General features: G+C 37.9%; 1 protein-coding gene across 1 annotated transcript in view; it reads right to left on the bottom strand.

The window, feature by feature from the left end:
* Window positions 1-9255: 9255 nt before the first annotated feature.
* shisa9b (shisa family member 9b) overlaps window positions 9256-21318 on the bottom strand; it is a 45276-nt gene continuing 33213 nt past the window's right edge. The window contains exons 3-4 of the mRNA XM_058377326.1: window positions 20034-20180; window positions 9256-18045 (exon numbers count right to left, since the gene is read on the bottom strand). Coding sequence (XP_058233309.1) covers window positions 17651-18045; window positions 20034-20180 — 542 coding nt within the window. The 3' untranslated portion in view covers window positions 9256-17650. The remainder of the gene's footprint in view (window positions 18046-20033; window positions 20181-21318) is intronic.

The following is a 21318-nucleotide window of genomic DNA, read 5'->3' as shown; positions in this document are numbered from 1 at the left end:
TTTCCAGTCACACACTCACATTATATAAACATGTGCTCTCACAAAAACACTTTACTTTAAGACTTTACTGTTAGTGTAAGCTTATCTGACTTACCAAGTTTTAGTTTCAGCTCTTGTTTCAGATGTTATGACCTTGTTGTGTGAAGACACACTAAGAAGGCACCCTCCTGTTTATTTGATCTATTTTTATTGACCTTAAAGCTCTCCTCCTAAGCTTAGGAAATAGTTTTCCTGACATGGGGGTCTTATAAAATGTGACTTGTACCCGAAGATAAATGCTGTGTGCTTTTAGAGACCAGACCAGACCAGATACCATACATACTCCAGAGACATCTATGAAGAAACTATTAATGATCATACCATTACTGCACATCACCTTATATATTCCATTTTTGTGTGTGCACATAATACATTTCCATACTCTTCTCTACAACCTGACTCTTGGCTGGTCTGCCGGTTGCATCCACTGCTGCACAACTCTACCAAGGACACACTTTTTGACAGTTTAGATGACACGACTTCCACCTGCCTCTGTGTGTCATGTCTTTTTCTGAGATGCCTCCTTCCTGTCAAGGCCTAGCATGTAACAGTAATTTTGCCCTCTTCTACCAAACGTTTATTGGAAGCCCACCGGTTTTGACCCGCTACAACAAGAAGATGGTACTGGTGTTCAGTGGATATAGTCTGAGAAATTAGCATCCCCTTCTCAGAAAGCTGCGGGAAGAAAAACTCAACTCTTATTCAGAGTTCTTGGAGCCTGTCATTTTTCAGCTGCCTCAAAGCATTTACATATGACAAGGCATGACATTAAATATGTAAAAGTGCAAGGGGAGAGCTGTGAAAGCTAATCAGTTTTCCAGAGGAGTCCTGCTGGATGTGAACATTCCAGGGTCTGTCAGGATAATTACAGTAATAACTATTAAGTTTTTCTAGGCTATAATTTCAATTAGTGTTACAGGTAACTGAAAACTCCCATCAGGTGACCTGCAATGTAATTCTCTGCTCTATGTTTATGAAGGAGGGATAATGGGTTTGTATATTTGTGTTGTGTATATTTAGAGGCAGTAAGGTTACAACAAATACATTTTTTCTTGGGTTCTATAGTGTACAACTGATCACTCCTTTCGCAGGAGATAAAAAAATAAATATTTTTTTGTGTGTGTGACAATTTATTTAAATAATGAAATAACTTTAGTGACTGTGACAACAAATTTGGATTTACCCCCACAAAGGGCAGGTTTTCATTCCAATCATGCAGGAGCCACACCTGAGTCCACCTCTTTAATCAGCTGATCTTGGCTATTCACTCGACTCAGGTGTGGCTTCTGCTTGGATGGAATGAAATCTTGCATCCACACCAACCCTGTCCAGATCAGACTGGACTCCCTAATTTATCATTTGTTTCATTTCTAAAACAATCTGCTCATCCGTGGGAAATTATTTAGTGTTCAATTAAATGGGAAGTAGTTCAAAGTAGTTCATTAAAAAACAAACTATTTTATTATTTGCATATTTAATACCAGACAGACATTGGGGGCTTTAACGATTTTTTTCTTTGTATATTTTATTGAGGAAATAGAGATGGGTACAGCAAGGGTTAACTGTTCTTATACTGTGCACCTTGCTGAAATGATATTTCATTGGATGATACTGGTACTGTAGCTGGGAAAAGCTGGGAATCTGTGCTGTACAAACTGGTATGAAACATTTGTCAGATATTTAAGTGGTGACTGAGATTGTTAGTGGGTTTGTTAAATGTTCTCATATGCAAATATTAATATGTATGCCTCTGAACATCTTCTTACTGTCTGTATAGTAAACTGTATTTAAAAAAATCTTTGAAAGGATTGATTATGAAGATTAATGAAGATTTTTATACCCAGTACATCTGTATTATAAAAAGCATGTAATCTTTCTGTCTAATTAATTCAAATAAAATCACTGGGAGTAAGTAATTACTTGGTTTGTTCTGTAGAAACAGGTTCCACTTAGAACATCCCAATAGTGTGTGTGTGTGTGTTTTGCAAATCTCAAAATCACATTGCATTAAATCAGTCAAAAGATCATTCCTTTTTTTAGGTGAAAATGATTGCAGTTCAGATTTAGCGGTGTGAATAAGCAAATGTATTTTTTAATTTAATAAATTATTTGTAGGCCCCAGCTGTGTGCATGAGGCTGTTTGCTACTGTGAAATCCATAATGTAATCTAATGTGTGTGTGTGTGTGTGTGTGTGTGTGTTTGTATGTCTGTATATTGTCTGTAATTTTTGTATGAGAGTTTGTAAATCCTGATGTTGGGCTCATTTGAAGGTAATCAATTATCATCAAAATGATATTTTAACTTACTCCCTTAAGTCAGCATAGCATTATAATGCTGTTATAATCATCTCCACTCTTCTCTTCTGTGCAGGTGTTCCACTAGATGTTGGAGTGTGACTGTGGGGATTAGTGATCATTCAGCTACAAGAGCATTAGTGAGATCAGATACTGATGTTGTAAGAGTGAGGGGGTTTGGGGTTCAGTCGGTGTTCCAGTTCATCCCAAAGGTGTTCAGTGGGGTTGAGTCAGAGTCAGGGCTCAGTGCAGGACACTCCAGTTCTTCCACTCCAACCTTAACCTCTACACCATGTCTTCATGGAGCTCTGTGCTTTGTGTACAGGGGTGTTGTCATGCTGGAACAGGGTTCGAGTCTCTTGGCTCCATCAAAGGGAAATTGTAATGTTACAGCACACAGAGACGATCTAGACAAGTGTGTCCTTCACACTTTGTGGCAACAGTTTAAGCAGGAAGCACATTCAGTATGTGTGTGATGGACAGGCGTACACATTTTTTTTTTTTTTACCATATAATATACTACTATAATATTACTATTAATTTTCATTTTGATCTCCTGTGACTGTAATTTACTGTAACTCAGTAACTAGTGTCTAAAGTAGAGAAACTGAATTAGTTTGCTCTTAAATTAAGACCAAACTGAGTATTGTGGTTTTAGCTATATAACTCTGCCAGATTTAAGTAACAGTATTAATGACATATTCCTACATGTTAATCTGTCTGATAGACATTAAGACACTTCTCAAGTGTTCTGCGAAAGCTGCATGTGCTTTGCTGTGCTTTGCCAAAACATACAGATGGTGCTCCCTCCTTTCTAAATTTGTTTCTCAGTTTCATCAGTTGGGGCTCCTTCTTTCCTTGCTTTCTTCTTTTGAGGACACAGAGAAAGTATGTACATCAATGTACATGGAATTACGTAAGAAATCTCAGGGGCCCAAGCACCCAGAACCCTTATCTTTATGTTTTGATCAGAAAAGTAACAAATCTACTCATGTAGGAAAATATAGCAGGGTCATTGTTGAGAATGTTTTTTAATAGAGGATTATTAAAATGTATAAAAGGATGGCACAGTTGTGCATCGTGAGTTTCTTATGTTCTTTCTATGTAGATAAAACATTTTCCTCTTGAATTCTGGAAAGTTATATAGGCAAGTTATTATCTGACTTGTGTGTCCTTAGAGTTGTTGATTGCTACAATTCATCCACCACCTGAGATGTACCAACAGCTAACAATGAATCTCTCAGCCTTTATACACAATGTCAACCTACAAGTCTGTAAAATTACAAGCAACTCTGGATATAAAATAGCTAAGCCTACCATTCTGATAAAGTAGGTAGTAAGCTACTAAGAATGAAGAGCTAACTACATAGTCTGTGATGTTTTTATTTTATTGTGAGCTCAATGCTGTACTTTGGGTTCAGTTTGTTTCTGGTAATATCTAACTGGTTACTATTGGGCATATGTTAAGCAATATCTCATTATATATCGCTATATTTGGGGGTTACCTTGGCATAGGCTTGGCAGTTAGCACGCTTGCCTCATACCTCCACGGTTGGGGGTTAGAGTCCCATCTCTGCCCCTAAATAGTCCGCAGTGTATGAATGAGAGTTTGTGATTGCAATAGACTGGCTTCCTGTCCAGCATGAACCCTGTCTTGTGCCATAAGTCAACTGGGAGGGATAGACTCCAGGTTCCCCATGAACTAGTACTATAAGCTGTGTAGAGAATGGATGGATGGGTGAATCATTGCTTATGATCCAGGAATGACCCTCATAATAGAACCAGATAGATAATCAACAGCAATTTTTTCAATGTGCAAAAAGTTTTGAGTGTCAGTAGTATTGGTTTTTAATGTTTACCAACAAAAAGCATCCATTCCTATGTGAATCTTTCACACTCATAAACATTTTATAAAGCATCCATAGATGATCAATAGTCCTGTTATTCTCCAGACAGGTCTGTGAAAGCTGAGGCATATGCACTTCCATCTGTTCCATACTAAGCAGACATATTGAACTTGGTCATGGACAGAATAGGGTAATAATGTGAAACGTGATCAGTGTACAGTGATATTTTTGTGTTTTGGTTGCACATGTTATGGAAGTTTTTTGCTGAACAACTATATCGGCTTAAGAAGTGTAGCTGGTTTCTCAAGCAGCTGTTTTTTTTGCTTGTCATCCTGCTTGGCAGTCCTGTATCTCTGTCCTGGTTTCATGAAGGGCAACACCTCACACTCCTCTGGACCTTTGTGACCAATCCTGTGATTCCAAGCCAATCTAAAACATCTGCCGGGTTCAACATGTAGTTTTTTTGTCCTGGTCAGGTTTTAGAAACCAACTTTTTGTTGTGTCTTTATCTAAGACAGAACAAACTTCTGGAACAGATCAGCAGACTTGAAACTGATGAGTGCCTGAGTCCTGAAAAGGTTGGAGACTGCTGGCAGAAATGAAGCTTGTATGCCTGTATCACGATCCATTGCTCTGATGTGGTTGTTACCCAATTAAATAAAGTTTTCAGATGTGAAGCATTGCACCAGCAGCTTTGGATGAACTAAATGGGACTCTTTAGCAGTCTGGGGACTACCAGTGCTGGAGGTCTTACAACAATTTTAGCACTGAATAATTAACTGCTGTCAACTAATAAAGCTACAAGTGTGTTGCTTGTATGCACAGCAATCGCAAAAGCTTAAAAAGACAAAATTTCATAACAGCACCTGAACATTTTATCTGGTGAAACCATCAAGGAGGTGATACAAACTTGGCATGTGACTTGTTCATCATCATGTTTGCACTGAACCTGGGCATGGTCCTGTAACCAAATTAGCACTTTAAGTGACAAGGTGCAGTAAAGTGTAAGGATTTTGTTGGCTACTCACTTTGCAAAATCCTCACACTGCTAGGCATCATTGGGTTTGCAAACAAAGTCATCAGGTCCATCACAGAGGCTTCCAAAAGAGGTTTTTGATTGTTTTGGATGAGATGGGATGATCTGTAGTCATATACTGCTGGGACAAGCAACCCCATCTAGGGACTGAGTGAGGTTGTTTGCTGATTATAGATAATGTGGTTCAGTGTACTCAATACCTCAGCATTGATCTGGTGAATACACGTTTCATGCCCAGAATCCAGAGCGATGGCGATGCCAATGCAGTTCGTTTGGCAGATGCAGACCCAGGTTTTGATTCAGTTATGATCCAAAAACCATAGACCAGGAGGTCTGCTGACCATAAACGCTCCTCGATTCGGTCGTAATAATTTGTAACCATTGGTATAGTGGCCTGCAGAGGACAGGGACAATTTTTCCTCCCACTCCTCATCTTGAGAGAGTGAGGAGAGAGTGAGAGCAAGGGAGAGAAGGAGTAGAGAGCTATATCTGTGGTTTGTCACTTAAAGTAAGTAAGTGCTAATTTGGGTGCAGGACCATGCCCAGGATCAGTGATATGTCTTAGCAAACATGGTGATGAACAAGTCTGTACTGGCCACACGCCAAGCTTGCATCCCCTCCTCCTGACTTGACATAAGATCTTCTCATCATAGATTAACAAAGCATGAATTAACAGAACAAGATGCTAATGAGCAAATAAGCAATCACTAGAAATCAGGTTCCTTTCATCATCATTATTATAGTCTCAGATTAATGAAGATCTAAATAAATTTATTTTAATAAAACAAGTAAAATACGCTCAAACATAATAGACTTGAACCTGACAGCTTGATTACAGGAATCACCTCCATAAAACATAAAAGAGTTTTCTGGCAGAACCACTTTACTGGTTTACATGAAGTTTAAACTGGAAAGCCACTTATAATAGAAAATGAAACAAATAAACAGCATCTCAGTCCAACTGTTCTGCTGTAAGCACCACTGTATTGCGTAAATGTGATGAGGTTTCATAGACATATGAAGACAGGAACTTAAAAATTCAAGCCACTTTCATATGTGGCCCTGGTTCAAGTATGTATCTGATGCTTGGTCATTCAATGACTATGAAAAAGGTCAGATCTAAACCCATGTGTGTGTGTTTTTTAATGTCATACTTCACTGCGCATGTTCATATTGTTGCTATGCTCTCTCCCACACATCACTTGACACAGAAATTCCCATAATGGATGCATGAACAGCAAACACTTCTGGGTTTTTTTCCTTTTCACCTTAATCATGAACAACTGCTGGAGCAAATCATTTTTGTGATGCAACTTTATATACTTTAATTGGAACATTAATAAAGGATTGTATCACAAATATGATTTTTTTTTCTGCATTGCACATGCACGTCATTTATTCATATATACTTTGGTTGTCACTTTATTCACCTAAGAGTTGTAGTGAATCTAGAGCCTGGGAACATTGAGTACAAGCAGGAATACACTCTAGAGACCAGTCATGTGCACAAGAAGGTATCCACCAACCCTGACTGTTAGGATGAGCAAAATAAAATGAAAAATAAACTTACTCTACTAGAATATGCTGAACTGGCTCTTGGCTGGTCGTGCTTTTTAACCAAAGGCATGAATTTTAAGATGAATTTTTATGCTGAAAATGGCATACAGACACACAAGGAACTGGATTTCCTTGTTTGTATGTTTTTTAAGTAAGGTGGTATTTCAACCGTATTTCTGTTTCCCTTTCATTCACACTCATACACTCTGTTTTGTCCTCTAGACCCACAATAACAGTATATTTCTCACATGACACTACTGCGATGCTATCATGCACCTGTGGACTAGATCATTAAAGCTAGTGGAAAAATGTCTTTCCTCTTTGAACTTGTATCTTTGTCTATGCAGCTGCCCTAAAGCAAAAGGGTCACTGATGAATTAGGAATCTGAGAGGGCAATAAAACAAGCATGTGTTTGTGTTGAAACTGAATGGAATGTGGTATAGACATACTGTATATCCATGATCCTAAAATTATTTACCCTCCAAATATTTTCCTAAAACTTAAAATGATCAAATGTACAATAATATCAGTATAAACACTGATCAGCCATAACATTAAATCCACCTGCCTAATATGGTGTCGTTCCTCCTTGTGCCACCAGAACAGCTCTGAGGTGTAGAGACATGGACTCCACAAGATCTCTGAAGGTGTGCTGTGGTTTCTGGCACCAAGACGTCAGCAGCAGATCCTTTAAGTCATCTAAGATGTGAGGTGGAGCCTCCATGGATCAGACTTGTTTGTCCAGCACATCCTACAGATGTTCCACAAGTTGTCACCCCACAAGATGTTGGAGAGGCGCTGACCCAGTCGCCTAGACGTCACAAATGGCCTCAGATCCTTACACTTTCACTCCATTTTTTCCTGCTCCCAGCACAATAGCTTCAGCCCTTAATCCAATAGAAATGTTGTGGGCCTAAAAAGCAGTTCATGCAATACACCAAACATCAGTGATTTTGAAAAGTTCTGTAATGAGGAATGGGCCCAGATTCCTCCAACCCCTTGTGCAGGATTAGTAGTTATAGGAAACTTCATTTGAATTATTATTGCTGCTTGAGATGAAATGTTAAGATATTAAATTATGGAATTTTTTTACTCAGTAAAGAAATGTAAAAACTTTTTCATCTTTTGTTTAATTGGGTTCTGTTTATCTGGCTTAGATGAAGATCTGATCACATTGCAGATCAAATTTATGCAACACTTTTAAAGGGCTCTCAAGGGTTTCTAGCAGCACTGTACATACTGTGAGAGGTACTAGATATTTATTATGCCTTATTACACATAAGGCAAAAAATAATTGGACATTAAAAGGCTGTGTCAGATCACCAAAGCAAAAGTTTTAGTGGAGTTTAAACTGTCCTGTTTTCTGATGTATTCTATTCTCTCGTCTGCTCAGATACTGTATCAGCTAGCCATCTTATTGTGATTATGTCATCCATGATGGCATTTTATAACGTAATAATTCTGTTGCCTGAAAGGTCAGTCAAGTCAGGTCTTACATTTGATAAATCTACTCTCAGTCTTGTGACTAAACACTCTGAGGGAGGTCTTGCCTGCTACTACGGTGGTAAATTATCATTGTTTCTAAACAGCTTCGCTCTGACCTTAATTACTAAAGGGCTTTAATCAGCCACCATAATGAGGCCATAGCCTGGGCAGGTGAGCCAGACTTTTGGCAGCTGAAGCAATGCATCACGGGAAAAGCAGAACTGTCCTTGTCGCCAAAGAGGAGGACTTTGAAAATTACAACAGGCAGTCATGCTGTTGATATGCAATTTTACCTTCGTATCTAGGTTAATACTTCAGTGTCTGATGCAAAAAATAGCACTGCTTCAGGACAAAAGTGTTCTTTTACTTAAAAATAGAATAGATTTCACAGCCCATCCAGGCCTTTGATATGGATCAGAGAAGAGAAATGCTGTTATTGACCAATCTTTCCACAGCACACACTTCCGTATACTTTGTGGTAATGACAGGAATCTGTGTGCACAGAGACCACAGTCAGACTCCAGGCAGGATGTCCTGTCCCTAAGGCTTTGCGATGCTACCGAGTTCAAAAAAAAAAAAATCAATTTGCTCGCTCTGTCTGAAGAATTGAAGAATCATCTCACCTTTTGCTCAGATATACTGTACATTACAGCTAATACTTTCTATTTAGAGATGTTGTTTATACAAATTCAATATTCTGCTTCAGTCTGCTCCATTCTGTTTTGGCAAACAAACAAATGCTCATAGATCTTAGAGACCAGAGCAGGATCAGTTTACAGGACAGTAGTATTCCTTGTAGTGGCTCTTCATTTGGAATAAAACAGCCAAAAGACTTCATTGCTTAATTAAGTAATGTCAGTGATAGATAATTAACAGCGAATGAACTCAGAATAAATATAGCAATAGAGGAAGCTGTGTATTCTTCAAACCCTAGCATCAAAGTCTAGTTTTGTATCTTTGAGATACACAAACACCCAGAATTTAACTCTCAAAAGTTTGAGAAGACAGGTTTATTGTAAAGACATATTATAACTGGAACAGTACAACAGGGCTTCATCGTAGCACGTAGAAATGATACATGTATTATTGTAAAAAAAAATAAACAAATAAAATAAAATCAAGGCTGACATCCTGTATAGAACATGTTTGGACCATAAGAAGTCTCATGGTTCTATGATTGTCCAGTTTTTCAATCCAGAACATGTTCAGGACAAAAGAGGAGCGTGATTTATTAAATCATGGTCAAACATTTGTAACAGACATTGATTACATAATAATATTCCATTATAGTACAGCCAAATGACAGAGTCTGGGTCCACTAATTGGTTTGTGTTTGTTTACTGTGTTGCCTACTACTATGTTTTACTCTCAACGCATTTTGTTACTGAACTATTCTTCAAATACCATCACGTTTGATATATAAATTACAAAACAGACAACTAAATCGGACAATTTACGCTGTTTAGCATCCATTAAGCTACTCTGTGATATGTAGTTACTGTATCACTATTCCTTTTTTTTTTAAATCCGTTATTACTATACAGTAATTTTACATATTTATAATTTGCACAGCCCAAGCTATTTGCCGCAACCGTTACCTGAGATATAAAACCGTTTGCTGTCTGTCATCATACAAACTCCATTAGTAATCCACCAAGAATTGGGTCACAGTTCTGGCATTCTGTAGAAATATCAGCCCTTTTGTGCAACATCATAATACAGAGTTGATTGCATTAACATCGTTACTGTTCCTGCTTTTCTGGCCTTAGAAAATAAAATCAGACCTGATTAGCAGATGAGATTTGTCGTATATATGTAATACGCTAACATGTTGGATCCTCTTGGTTGCGAATGGAGACAGTTTGAGCTAATGAATGATAATGAATGCTAAAACAGTCAAACACAACACAATTAATTGTTAATCAGCGTTCCCTTGAGCTGTTTATATGTGACAAACTCTTACTACTCTTCAGCTAATAAGACTTAACCTGATTATTTGGGTTTGAAAGAACTGTAAAATATTTGGATTTTCCCTTTTTCTTTTAATATTAAGAATTCTTTATATGACGCCAAAATTTTTCAGTCTAATTTTCTTTGTTTCTGTTCAAATCATCTATCATTCACAATCTAAAATGTTTTAATAGACACGAAGCGGATTGAGTGAACGTCAAACCAGCAGCCATTATTTCACCTTTTCACAGTCGACGTGGCAGTGACGCAGATTTGAGGGTTGAGCGGCACGACCAACGATGAGCACATGCAGTTAAAGTGTTGGCCAGCCGTGCATCATTTTGGCAGAATAGCCATAATGCAACACATGGCAAATTGCATAAGTGTTGCTTTATATAACATGGGGAAAGATTTGAACATGCGGAACTCATCACATGGTGCTTGTACTCAACCAAATGTGTAAGAACATAATACGTAAATGCAATGAAACATCAAATTTCCTCACAAAGTCATTAACATTTACTTCACTTTGTCTGAATGTACAAAAATAAAACTATGCTTTTCAGATGCAGAATTCAAAAGTGATAAAACTTGTGAGTTTGTGGTACTTTGGGTGAATTTATTTATATTTCAATGAATAGATGGAGACTATACACAATGTAATTACACCTCATATCATACATATAGCATTCATTTAAAAATAAGCACTCCACCTTCTTCTACACTTCTAAGAAGTAAATGTAGTCAGTGATACAAAAGCATCTTTAGACTGAACTACTTCTATCTCTCTGGGTGATAAAGAATATTTAGTCCAAAAATATTAGAGGAAAGACACCAACAATGATATTTAAAAAGACTATGTGAAGATTAATATATATGCAGTTACAAGAACAATCCTATAACAGAAGCATGGCCTAGATATGAGGTAAAACATTATGTTTAGAAGGAGCTTAATAGTTCTACAAAATGAACAGACCCATTCTCTGAGGTGGTCGAGAAAATCCTGAATCCTTTTTTCTAACATCAGCATCAGCAGGAGATTAAATTCCATTCCAGCTGAACACAACACCAACTGCCTGAACGGGGCAAATAAAGTCATGACAGTAACAAAGCCTGGGATGGTGGTGTTTTTGGAACCATTGCTTAAAGAGACTTCATCCTGACATGGGTTTAGACATTACATACAGTACATTATAATTCCAGTAGTGTTTCCACTGGAAGTCTATTTTCCTAGAGATAATTAAATTGTCTGTTATGGTGCTTAACAAAGGAATCTACAGAAGGAACAACAACTTGCAAAGAAATGTGGAAATGTAGCTACCATCTCTACTGACTCTCATCCTAATTGCTTTTATAAATGTCCCTCATGACTTCCAAAAAAAATAAATAAATAAATACACCATGTGACGTTTATTTCTGGAAATTCTACAGTATATTTTTCAGCCATAAGGTACAGAAACAGATGAGAAAGACATAGATGCTAATGAGATACAATAATGAACAGAAATGTTTTAGGGTACTAGACATTGATATTTCATTTTTAACAACAGCATATGGACAAAAACAAGGTATAAAACCCCAGCATTGTACATTTTTAGCATCTTCCTGATTATGGAGACGTACAGCGGCTGAAGATGATTTTATTCAGTTACAGATTTTATATGGCGTTTGGTAACAATCAGCTCAATTATAGCTGTTTTCTATAAGTTTTGTTTTCTCTGTTAGTGGATTGAATGTTATATATTTTAGCACTAGTCTCTAAAATATATAACAATTGTGTAATACAAATGTGTGTCGTTTCATTTTCAGTGGCAACTGTCCAAAATACACATGCGGTGGTTTAAATATACAGATATCAGACTAATATAGAGACTGAATGGAATTAAAGAGAAAACATGAGGAAGGGAAATAAAAAATATAAACTGAATGACACCAAATTCACTTCAGCTGTGCACCGAGAGTGCATATTTCCTCTTGGTTAGAGACAAAGGTAGGGATACTTTCTTTCCATTCATCGCTAATGAAGAGCTATTCCTATATAAAACTTATTGTGTGATACTGAGTGCGTTTTTAATCAAACAGTGTGTGAAAGTTAAAACACTGTAGGACATTATAAACGATAGCTGAAGGAACTTCTGTTCCTTCCACAAGCCCTTTGCCCACCAGTCCATTTCATACAGTGATGAGTATTGATGGGTATTCTAATGATTATTGTAATATAAGTAATATTGCTTTTTTTCCTGTAAATAAAAAGGACCGAAAAGAGAACAGTCACACAACAGTCTCAAATGATTTATTTCCCATATCATGGACTTAGTAATATAAGGTTCTATCTGTGTGGTCTTGAAATTTATATGTACAGGACATCAAGGTTACTTCAGATTTACAGTTTGGGAAGTCTGAGGTGTTTAAAAGAGAGGATATTCTGTAAAAATCCAATGCTGGATGATTTTCTATCTAGCTGTTTCTTTGTAAATAATCTCATAAAATATCTGATATCTGCTAATAAACTCAGACATTTTGCCTATTATAATCATTTATACTTTTTAATAAGTTTTGTTTCTATTAATGTCTTCTCTAAGTTCTAAAATACAAGATATTTAAATTTCTAAAAACTGAAGATGAAGTTTTTAAATTAGATATTTTATTTTTAGTTTCACCTTAAAACAGCAATTTAACGATCTTAAAATATATCAGAACAGACAATAGATAATTTGTTAGATAGTTGCTTAAGCCCTGTTTAAACTGAAGGTTTCAGGTAATTATATTAGGCACAGTACATTGTAGTATACTGTAGTTAGCTAAAATCATTACTACTATGTAATGCTAATATTAGCATTATAGTGCATTAGCATTACAGTGTTAGATTTCCCCCATGCTGGAGACTGTCTAATCTGTCTAACACCAGATTAGCATTAAGTATTACCCAGTGATTAAGTTGTTCTTGTTATTTTGATTCATTTTCAACCACAATGGCAGATAGAAGCTTATAATACTGAGATCATGATATAACTGTTGATATGGAAATCACAGATTAGACTAAGCTTTGTATTAAAGTTGATAACAAGTAATAATTGTGGCACCACCCATCCTACTCTTGCCCTGATAAACATATTTAAAATCTTTTTGAAATTTTATAGTATATAAGCTATATTCAGCTTATTTACAAAACACTATTAGTGCCGATTTCTCACGTTTTTGAGTGGAACTGAACGCTTCTGTAATGTCTCATCACAGTGCACGCAAACACATGTTTACCAAGTCAACATATTCATTTCTTCGCAAAACACATTCTCTATACTTATTGTCTATATTTTTTTCAAAGTGCTACATATTGCTGGAGAACTAAAGCCCCATGACCACACTGTTAGAGTTTCACATATGTCTTGTAGATAGGAGTATGTAGAGTTAATAGATCTTGGATGTGGAGAGAAATTGAAAATTCTGTAGATGCGTACATTTTCATGGTGTGTCTAACAGCTTGTGTAGAATTCAACTGTATTCAAAACAGAAGCACAGCAAAGGGCTCAAACAAACACTACCAATCTACAGAAACCACTGAGATTTGAGCGATGCAAAATAAATTTTGCTGTTGCATTCAGAAATGTGTCACGGCAAATTTTATAACGCCACAAGCACAAGCTATATTCTGATGGTTGCAGCAAGGGGGCGCTATAATCAGCTGAGAGCAGAGGCAGGTTTCTCCCTGTCAAATGTCATGGCAGGCCAGCGGTTTGATGAGAAGTCATATTCACTCATACAAGCGTATATGTGATGCGTCATTGGCTCTGTAATCCAATCAAACACCAATTGAAAATGTCTGGCTAGAACTGTTTTAGTTTTTAGTTCTGACATAAAAATATGTCAAGAGAAAATGTAAACAGCTTCTGAGCCAAGAAAGGGTTGAATGATATCTGTCGCAGGGATGCTGCAAGTGGCTACGGCTATCCTGCAGTTTTGGATACTTGGATGGTCCTTTTATTTTATGATTACTGTGATTTGGTAATTTTACTGGAAAAGTTTTTAAAAATGCACTTTAGAAACGCCACAGTAACGCAAGAAGTCATGTTGAGTATTTACAACAGGAATGTGTGTTAGCAAAAGTTTAGATGGGTGTTGTCATTAGTGTTTGCTTAGATTTGTGGGGGTTTGTTTTTCAGCCCTCGAAGGCGCTTCATAAGAGAATTCAAATTAATTGTCATTTACTGACCACAGCGTTGAGTTGTTTGTTCTGTTTCATCCAGTGCAACCACCAAGCATAACTCCTTGATATTCTCTGGACATGCATGCCAAGATCTTCAACTAAATAACAAAGTGACAAACAGACATAGCATTTGTTTTAAATACCTTCATACCACATCACTACTTCTTCTTTTCTCTACTTATAAGTTTTATATGTTAATATATGTTATTTTGTGCAGCTTGAGACTACTGTTGTAGCCTCCTGTTTTCTTCTTTTGTTCTTCAGCACCATGGTGATTATTACGATTTCATACTTGTTCGAGGAGTTGTGCTGTGATTTGCTAGATATTGCCCCTGCACCGCTGACTGCCTGTCTGTCACTTGGTCACTCTGGGCAACAGGATAGCAGCTTGTGTGTCCAACATTTCCCTCACCGGGGCTATCTGCACTCTGCCCTTCCATGACCTTTTTGGTGTTGAAAGCATCCTCACCTAAGTACCTACTGCCCCTTACCTGTCCATGTCCCTCGGTGCTGGTACCAATAGGGCTGGAGCAGGGCTTCATTCACCTTGGCACCTACTGTTTTTCACTACATTTTTTCTCTACATTCACTTCCTTCCAACCAAATCTAAAGTGGTAGCTCAGTGGTTAAGGTGTTGGACTGATGGAAAGAATGTGTGTTTGAATCTCAGGTCCACCAAGCTGCCACTGCTGGGCCTTAAGGCTTAACCCTCTACTGCTCAGTTGTATAAAAATTAGATAAATTGAAGTCACTCTGGATAAGGAGGTCAACCAAATGGCATAAAGGTAAACCTCTGCTTCTCTATTGAATTCAGCTTTTAAATCTGTGGCTACTGATTCAAGTAGACATACTAAGATCATCCTAATCCTCCATGTACTTAGGATTGGGAATCCAGAAGCCCAACTGCATTTTACTGCAGTTTACTGCATTTGTATCAAACTCATCAGGCCCAAGTTGCGAGCTTTAATCACCAGCTCACACACAGAACAAAAAAACAGAAATGCTGCAAGGTTCTCTTCAAGCATATAAACATCTCAACTTCAGACATAGTTTCATTTTAGACCTGGATCATTTTACGGCTGAAGCCCCACACAATGGTTGAGATCTTCATCCGAGCTTTTCTAAAAGATGAGTATCCAAGCTGTCCCATGGTTCTCAATTAAGCAGCAAGACAATGGGATAAGGCTTTCAAACAAAGGATGAACTGGCAGCTGAACTACGTGACTCAGTAGCCTTCATGGAGTACTGAGCCTTCACCAACTCACAGCTAGAGCTGTCAGGCTATACCAACTTCAGAACCACCACTGACCACCAACCTTCTGCACAATGGGGCATTGGAAATGTTGTCAAGGTCATGCAGAAGATCTGGGAAAACCCTGGCCCAGTACAGATCGACCTATTTGCTAAAACTGAATTGGCTCATTGTCGAATGAGGTTTAGAAGTTCAGCAAGCCAACCACAGAGTCTTACTCATGGCCCCGGAATGGCTAGTAAAACCCTGGTGACCAATGCTTGTCTTGCTAGTTGTTGTGATTGCCTGGCTACTCTCACCCCTGGTTTGTCTGAGATGAATGGGGAGCTGTGGCACCCCAGAGAGTCTTCTGTGCCTGTGGTTTTGGTCCCTGAGAGCTGTGGGCAACTTAATGACTACTGTGTAGCAGTCAAGGGAACTATCCTAAATACTAGAGCACATAGTATGTGGGCCTTGTTTTATATAGAAACGGTTCCAAAAATGTTATGTGCACTGTCAACTGGACCCAGTGGAGTGCACAAGTGCTAGGCTTCTTGGAGGGGTTTCTGGTTATTGGCCATCTATACTAAAACTGGGGGTAATTTTATCTAACCAACTGCACAGCGAATAGCCATGATAGTATTTCTGAAAGCTACTGTAGATGCCTCAATCTAACAGGCTCCACTAAATCCCTGGTGTTGGACCTCTGCCTCATGTAGTGTAATTAGTATTACTGAAGAAAGACTTTTTTTTGCCAGGAGATCACCAGAATAAAAGGAATGGAAGAAGATGATATTTGTTCACCAACAGCCTATAAAATGGCTGACTGCTCAGTCCCTATCAAGATGTGCCATGGTTTGAAGTTATTTTTTTAGGAAACACTACACTACTGTCACTTTGACTTGTTGAAGTTCTAGACATGCATGCACAGGTGCACTATATCCGTAACTACCGCTCTTATTGTTTATAGATAAGAAAACTCTTGTAATTATTTAAAATTTAGTGTGAAGTGGAGTGATATACTGTAAATTGTGAACATCCACAAATCAAGGTTGTAAAGAAGTGGATTCTCAAGTCAAATAGAAAAAATACAGTCTTATCTTAGGAATAGGTCTCGGGAGTGGGTAATGCACATGCATATTTTGGACCATTTTGGTTTCAAATGACACACCCACTTTTTGCCATTCTACCATCATTCATTTATATCCCTCATAATAGCAACAGTGAGCAAATGTGAAAAAAATGTCTTGTGCCCAACTAAAATGGCACCAAATAAGCAAATTACACTTACTTCTGCATGAAATAGAGTCCTATATATTCATTCGTGACAAAACACTGGAATTGCCTTAAAACAGCACAAAGTTTTAGATGCCAAGATTGATAGACAAGCTCCAGGTTTTTCAGATGTACGATGTATCAGTACAGAGGTTTTGGTACACACTGTTCCGAGACAATATCAAAATGAACTAGACAAGATTAAGTAAAAATGAACTGTCCAGCATTATTGGGTTTCTGCCACATTTAAGCCTCAGGTACTCCAACACCTTGCTGTCTGTGTATCCCAGACCTATGCAGCCCTGTATACAGCATTACAGACTTACTGAGCAGAGTGCCACCATTCCCATAATGCACTGCAGATGAGTGTAACTGCATTACAATTTTATACTCTGCTGGACAATTTGTTTGTTTGTGTCATAAGCTTATAACTATACTGTTAAATTGCATTATAATGCAGACATTACAGTAACTGAAACAAAGAGAGTACAGATTATAAAATATACTGCTGTTTGCTCCAGAATGAGTTCTACACCATCCTTTTTCATGCACAGTCATTCCTGAAAAGAAAGAAAGTACAGATCCTACACATGGGGCCCAGGCAGATGCTCAGATGCAGCTCTGTCAATGCCAGGCCATAAGAAATCAAAAATCTCAGACGTCCTGAACTCTTTCTCTCCCTCTTTGATTGCTCTAGTCTGGCTCAGGTCAGCTGGCTGTGTCATCCCTTTCACACAGTCACCTCAGTCTTGCTGTTGGTGATGAAGTATGGGTGAGGAGGCAGGTAAGGCTGGCTTGGTGAGCTCAGCTCATTGACCTGCTCCAGTAGCGTGCTGTGCTTTTTAGGGGCATATGTGTGGCGACGCCCAAGAGCATCTGATCCCTCCCGGCTCCTCAGCATACCTGGGACGGAAATGGTGTTGGAGCTATAGGGCAGTGGATGTGAGCCCGACACCTTAACGCTCTTTGCCTTGTGTCCATTTTGTTTTTGGCAAGGCAGCTCTGGGCTATAAGGGTTGGTCGGCTCAGGCTCCAGTTGCACCGGGTGCAGGGGTAGCGTGCCTTTGGTCGTCAATTCCGCCCCGTGTCTCCGATTTGTGTAAAAGTTCTCGTTAGCTTTCTCAGCTGAAAACACAAGCAGAAACAAATAATGGATGTTCAAAGTGAGCCAATAAAATCTGCAAATCTGCAAAACTGTGAGGTTATTTTGTGGCAAACATGCTGTAGTTTGCTTTTCTCCAATGAGGACTTAATTGGAGCCAGCTCTACACACATTAAACTCAGTCCCTCTGAGAAATATAGTCATAACAAGAAGGCTAAGGAAAATATTTTATGTACATAGTTACAAGCAGAAGGAGTAGCTATGGGAAAATAATGACTTAATGTGGCAAGTGGCGTATGTTAGCTTTTTAAGGTATCTAAATGGTCTGAGATTTATGTTTAATTATACATTTGACTGCAGAATGTTTCTAGTTATTTTCATGCATCCATAAATAGCATCTATTCATTAATTGTAGTTTATCCTGGTAAAGGTCACAGTGGAACCAATATCCATTCCAGGCACACTGGGCGTGAGGTCGAAAGAAACCAGAAAACCCTGGGGAAACCCACAAGGAACGAATATGCAAAGCTCAGCACAGACAGTAATGGATGAAACCCTTGGAGATGGTAACATTCTTTCGGGTAATCATAAAACAGTGTTAAACCCATATGAATTTTGTTGATCTAAATTTGTTGATGCGGTTATAGCAAGCATTTTTCTTTGATCATTTTTGTTCTTTCAGTTTTTTTAGCCCATCCCCAGTGAGCCAGGGTGAGATATAAGTTTCCCACCTTTCACACACTGCTATCACCTCGATACTGTCTTCAGCTCTAATTGGAATGGCATATATGTGCATGAAGTGTGTACGATATCTCAGACTGCTTAATTAAATATCCTTCAAGTGACCTTTCTAACCCTTACACCTTCTTGAGTCCTTGCTTGCTTGGAACTAACATTTAGCTTCAGGCAGATCAGCATGCAAAACAAGGCAGGCAGCAGAGACAGGAGGGTCACCTGGGAGAACAAGGCTCATTCATGTACATCAATACCCACAGATTAGCAAATATCAGTGGCTCCGAGCACTATGTCTCAGTCAGCAATGGGCCAAACATTTTATTTCTCTTTAGACTGCCGCCTTCTCTGACTTGTTTCCTCAACAATCCATCTGAAGAGGCAGCACTTAATGGATTACCTGGAGGAAAACCTTGGGTGCGATTGACTGTGTTGGAAAGATATCCGCCGTTATGAATTTTGCTTCTTCTGCCAGCATCTGTCCTGAAATTCAGACAGTTGTCTGCCAACTAACATCTTTTAATGAGCTGGACCTTGATGCAGATTAATTTATTTTATATTAAACATCCATATTAAATGTTCTCCGAAAACTCACCATCATAGATTTTATTGCGGGTTTAATATCTGATCTATATATTTTTTTAATATTAGGCAAATTTCCTTTAAACAAACTAAAATGTGTATTTATTCATTTATTTTAAATTCTACATACACCTTCAACAAAACAAAATACAGAATAAGAGTATCAATAAAGCATCTTTCTCTCTTATACAACTGCAACAAACTACTACTTCTATGATTAGATACCTTGTTGACTATTTCTTCTGATAATTGAATAATCTCTTGGTGAAATTAACTGAAATAAATTCCTCTATTTCGTTAGTAACTAAATCTCAATGTTGTGTGTGAATTAGGTATTGATAATTTTTTTTTGTTGCTCATTAAGTAAATGGCACATAACCTACGAAAATCAGATGAATTTCAATTACTGATGATCATAACTTGTCCATTTTAATCAATAAGGTATAAATAATAAAAAACAATCCTGACTCTTAGATCATACTTACTATTTATGTTGGTAATAGAATTTAGCTAACATATTTATCAGAAGAAAAACAATAGGAAAAAAAATAAACTTGAAATTTCTGACCAAACTTGTGTACTCTGTCCTACATCTTTTAACAAGCTTCCCAGCTACAGCAAATGCTTGGAATGAATTCTGTCAGGTTGTTTCAGATAGAGGCAAAGGTATGCAGACTAAGTACTTAAGCACACTTACCTACTGCTTTCAACGATGCATATTTGTTGAGCTCCTTGACAGGCTGTGGTTGTTCATAGGTGTGAGAGACCTGTCCCAGTGTGGGGTACGGGGTCATTGCCTGCATTAGGCCTGATCCTGGACTCACATTGTTGATCTGGTTGCTTTCTGAAATGAATCGAAGAGAAAGGCCAAGGGGATGAGGAACAAGGCAAGCTTCTTTCGATGAAAATATAGAATAAAATTTGATGTGCATGTAAAGGAAATGTATATAAAGAAGCCAGGGGTTATTAGCTCTCACACATATACACATAGTCCACATAGCCAGTGGTGTAATCTGTCTGAGTGTAGCTGCTGATGCACTTTATTTTGTGTATTACTTACCATTATTCTAGCCTTTTATGATTCAAAAGGTTGTCACTGATACTCTAACTGATTGATTTGCGCACTGCTGAGAACTAGCACTTAGTACTACCTCTTGCTTTTTTTTCTTCCTACAGCTATCTTAAAATAACTAGAACTTTATTATTAGTATCATGTGTTTGTCAGCTGCTGTTCTACACACCATCTCCATTAAAGGACCTTAATCTTGCTGAACCCTTTAAACTTGTTATAGTCTAAACTAATTGCTAATATTTAAGCATGTCTAGCACGTCTTCAATAATCCTTAATAAAGGAATTCCACTGGATTTTATTTCTATTCTGCTTTTTTTTTTTTAAACGAAGCGTTCAAGGCTTGTCCAGTCACAGAACTGTTCAGGAGATTTTCTGATCCAGCAGCAGACAGCTGGTTAATTGAAGGGTATGCTGCAGCATGGCAAATTAACTACTGGAAACCAGCCAGATGTTTTGTCCGTTATTTCTAACTGCCCTGCTGAGTACATGCATGACCCCGTATACTCTGAAAAGGACTAAGAAACAGCACAGAAGCATGTTTATAGATATTTTTTTGGTAATGGTGTTGTGAATAAAACACAGCTAGGTAATCTTTGTACTGTGTAATTGGTGAATTCTATAGTATTGTCTGTGTTATATCCTGTCTCTCATGTTAGACTAATCCAGGGTGTCCAAGTTTCATTCCAACTAAGCAGAAGAAACACCTGAGTCTACAGAAAGCCAACTGATTAAACAGGTGGAATCAGGTAAGGCTCCTGCTTAGTTGAAATGAAAACCTGCACTAATAAAGACCCTTTGCGGATCAGATTGGACACCACTGGTCTAATCTTTTCCAATGTCTTGTGATTATAACTGCATTTTACAGTCTGTGACAGTCTGTGTCGTGGTCACGTGTGTTTTCTCACCCAAA

Source organism: Hemibagrus wyckioides, linkage group LG24, assembly GCF_019097595.1.
Source record: "Hemibagrus wyckioides isolate EC202008001 linkage group LG24, SWU_Hwy_1.0, whole genome shotgun sequence".
NCBI classification, from domain to species: Eukaryota; Metazoa; Chordata; class Actinopteri; order Siluriformes; family Bagridae; genus Hemibagrus; species Hemibagrus wyckioides.
Note: the sequence above shows the minus strand (reverse complement) of the source record. Positions and strands in the feature narration are given on the sequence as shown.